The sequence below is a fragment of the Triticum urartu genome, chromosome 2A (genome assembly GCF_056163025.1).
Source record: "Triticum urartu cultivar PI428250 chromosome 2A, HENAU_Tu73, whole genome shotgun sequence".
NCBI lineage: Eukaryota > Viridiplantae > Streptophyta > Magnoliopsida > Poales > Poaceae > Triticum > Triticum urartu.
The window spans coordinates 749,257,488-749,260,870 of record NC_141874.1 but is presented as its reverse complement, the minus strand read 5'-3'; the positions used below and the strand labels follow the sequence as shown (position 1 = coordinate 749,260,870).

Sequence of the window (3,383 nt, the reverse complement as noted above, 5' to 3'; positions counted from 1 at the left end):
TGAACCGGATGCAAAACTAGCCGACAAAACCGGTTAACATGGTTGGTAACAAATCCTTCTCAGATGATTGTTTCCTTTTGTCATCCACATTATATTTGACTTTGCCTATAAATGTGTGTTTGGAAATCAGACTTATCCTTATAATATCCTATATCATATACAAAGAGGAAGAAACACTTGAATATTATTAGAGTAGTAATTGTCATTGGTGATGATGCAAAAGGAAAGAAACATGAAGAATCTTTAATCTACACATAAAAAAGATGGTCGATAAGTTTCCAATACCAACAATCGATCAACGGTGTGTTTCCTACCTATTTTGTATCAGTACACGCCTTCACAACCAACAACGGCTCCATTTTTAGATGGAAATACTCCTACACACTAGGATTAGGCCTCAATAAATATTTACCTTTTTCATCCCTCAATCCATAAAACGGATTGGCCCATGAAGGATACCAGTATATATATGCCCCCATACACGAGCATGTCATCCAAAGTTCATCGAGCAAACACACAAACACTGGACTACCACCGAACTTATCCCACAGCTTTGTCAAGTCTTCTCTTTGAAATGGAGGGTGTTACAGTGTTGATTGTTGGTGCTGGGCCAGCAGGCCTCACAACGGCAGCATGCCTTAGCCAATTCTCGATTCCTTATGCCATCGTCGAGCGCGAGAGCTGTAGCGCGTCACTCTGGCGCAACCGCGCGTATGATCGCCTCAAGCTGCATCTCGCAAAGGAGTTCTATGAGTTGCCACACATGTCATACCCTGTAGATGCACCAACGTACATACCAAAAACCTTGTTTGTGAAGTACTTGGATGACTATGTTGAGCGTTTCAACATTCAACCAAAGTATCTCACCAGCGTGGAGTCATCCACATATGACAATGATGAAAAATGTTGGTCCATTGTGGCAAAGGACATGTCAAAGTGCACCACAGTCAAGTTCACGGCGAAGTTTCTTGTTGTGGCAAGTGGTGAGAATAGTGCAGAGAATATTCCAATGTTCCCTGGACTGGAAAACTTTCCAGGTGATGTTATCCACTCCTCAAGCTACAAGTCAGGCAAGAGCTACTCTGGCAAGAATGTATTGGTCATTGGATCTGGCAACTCCGGGATGGAAATTGCTTATGACCTTGCGACCCATGGTGCCAACACATGGATTGTTATACGAAGCCCGGTACGTACATGCACTATATATTTTCATTGGATGCATGAACGCAAACTCTTAGTATAGTTATTAATAGAATAGATGCAATTTTTAGTGTTATTACTAATAGGAAGTATTTCACATAGAAAAAGAGATGGACTGTTTTATATCACACACAAACAACTGAAAGACTAGAGGAACCACATGACAAAAATTTATTTCTTGAAAGAAGAAATTCTATTTTTATAGTGCATACTTCAAAAGAGGTGTGACATGTTTTGTGGTTGCAGATTCATGTAATGACAAAGGAATTAATTCGTTTGGGGATGACACTTGCTCACCGTCTTCCATTGAATCTAGTGGATCAACTCCTTGTGATGGTAGCATATTTAATATTTGGAGACCTGTCACAGCATGGCATCACAAGGCCAAAAATGGGTCCAATGACCCTCAAATCAGAAACAGGCCGATCTGCAGTAATTGATGTTGGGACTGTTGGATTGATCAAAAAAGGCATCATCAAAGTAAGTATATCCTTGACATGGCATAAATTTATAACATATGTTGATTTGATATGCCAAGTTATCAATGTATTTTTTATCTCCTAAAGGTTCAAGGGAGCATTAGTAAGATCAAGGGCAACATAATTAAATTTCAATGCAGCAAAAGAATGTCATTTGATGCAATTGTGTTTGCAACTAGATACAAAAGCACGGCAAATATGTGGCTCAAGGTAATATAGCTTGTGTTTGAACATGTCTGAGTTTGTTTTCTTGGTGTAACCATTATTAAATCTGCTAACAGGGTCTATGTGTTTTTAATCCAGAATGGTGAGAGCATGTTAAATGGCAACGGACTGCCCATCCAAAAATATCCGAATCATTGGAAAGGTGGAAATGGGCTTTACTGTGCTGGGTTGGCGAGGAGAGGATTAGCTGGTATTGCAACAGATGCCAAGAATATCGCTAATGACATCAAATCTATGATGGACTCTATGTCAAGTTAAATCATCTTTTACATGTAGTTTACCATGGCAAGCATGCTAGAAGGTTGATTCTTTGAGAAATATGTCCATTGTGTCACCTTTGTATCTAGCTTTTAGACAAGTAAATTTATGTTTATTTTAAGGTTCATATGAGCCCCGGAGAGAGATGTACTATTATACTATAATCAAGGGCTATGTACTCTCATTACGCGGAGAGATTTCTAATTTTGGTTGAACCTACAACTGTGTATTGTATTTTATTTACTTGAAATTATATGTGCAAAAGGCATGCGCTCAATACACTATTATCTATACCAAAATCTCTTGTGGCATGTTTACCCCATCAGTATACAACTATAGGATGTAGTAATCACATCAGCCTAAAATAAATGCATAGTTCACTACATCCATCGCCGGTACTGTAGTGCTATTCAGTCTTAGAATGGCACTAGTTATCATCCCATGCATCTGCATGGGGTAGCTGACGTACTATAAATCATTAAAAATATTTGTGAACATATTTAGAAACTTAAAACTAAAACTTAGAACACCATATGACGGAAAACTACTATTTAGAACATGTATTTGTGGTTACGTGATACACGTATCCTTAACTGTTGTGGACACAGTTTGTTGTGCCCGAAGCGCAGGGTTTGCAGTATGCAGTAAGTTTTCCATCGGCTGAGATCCAAGGTATCCATCCGCATATTCTTGGATATAAATTGCTTATTACCTTGCGACCATGGTGCCAATACTCCGATTGTTATACGAAGCCTGATATGTACTACATGCGCTATATATTTTCACTGGGTACATGAACACATTTTTTTAGTATAGTTACCACTGGAAGAGATCCATTTTTTTAGTATTATTACCATTGTTGAGGAAATCGTTAACTGGTAGCTGCTCGGTTGGTTGGGGAGTAGGGGATTAATAGGCTAATCGGAAAGTTAATCGGCCATTTAATCAATTACTCGGGTGATTAATCAGTTAATCGGCTACTCGGTGACCCTACGACTAGGGATTAATCGGCAAGTTAACTGGTTAATCGGATGAATTCTTGAACAGGGATTATTACTAATAGAAAGTTTTCACATATATAAGAGATGGACTGTTTGATATGACGCACAAACAAACAAACGACTAGAGGAACTACATGACAAACAATTAACTTTTGCAAGAAGAAATTCTATGAAATTTTGTTTTATCATGCATGCTTCAGAAGAGGTGTGACATGTCTTT

General features: G+C 38.5%; 1 protein-coding gene across 1 annotated transcript; it reads left to right on the top strand.

Moving 5' to 3' along the window:
• Positions 1–487: 487 nt before the first annotated feature.
• Positions 488–2,162, top strand: LOC147987689 (putative indole-3-pyruvate monooxygenase YUCCA10). Its single transcript, XM_087540405.1, has 4 exons — positions 488–1,186; positions 1,447–1,680; positions 1,767–1,889; positions 1,983–2,162. Exons 1-4 carry the CDS (start codon positions 488–490, stop codon positions 2,160–2,162), a joined length of 1,236 nt encoding a protein of 411 aa, XP_087396531.1.
• Positions 2,163–3,383: the final 1,221 nt, after the last annotated feature.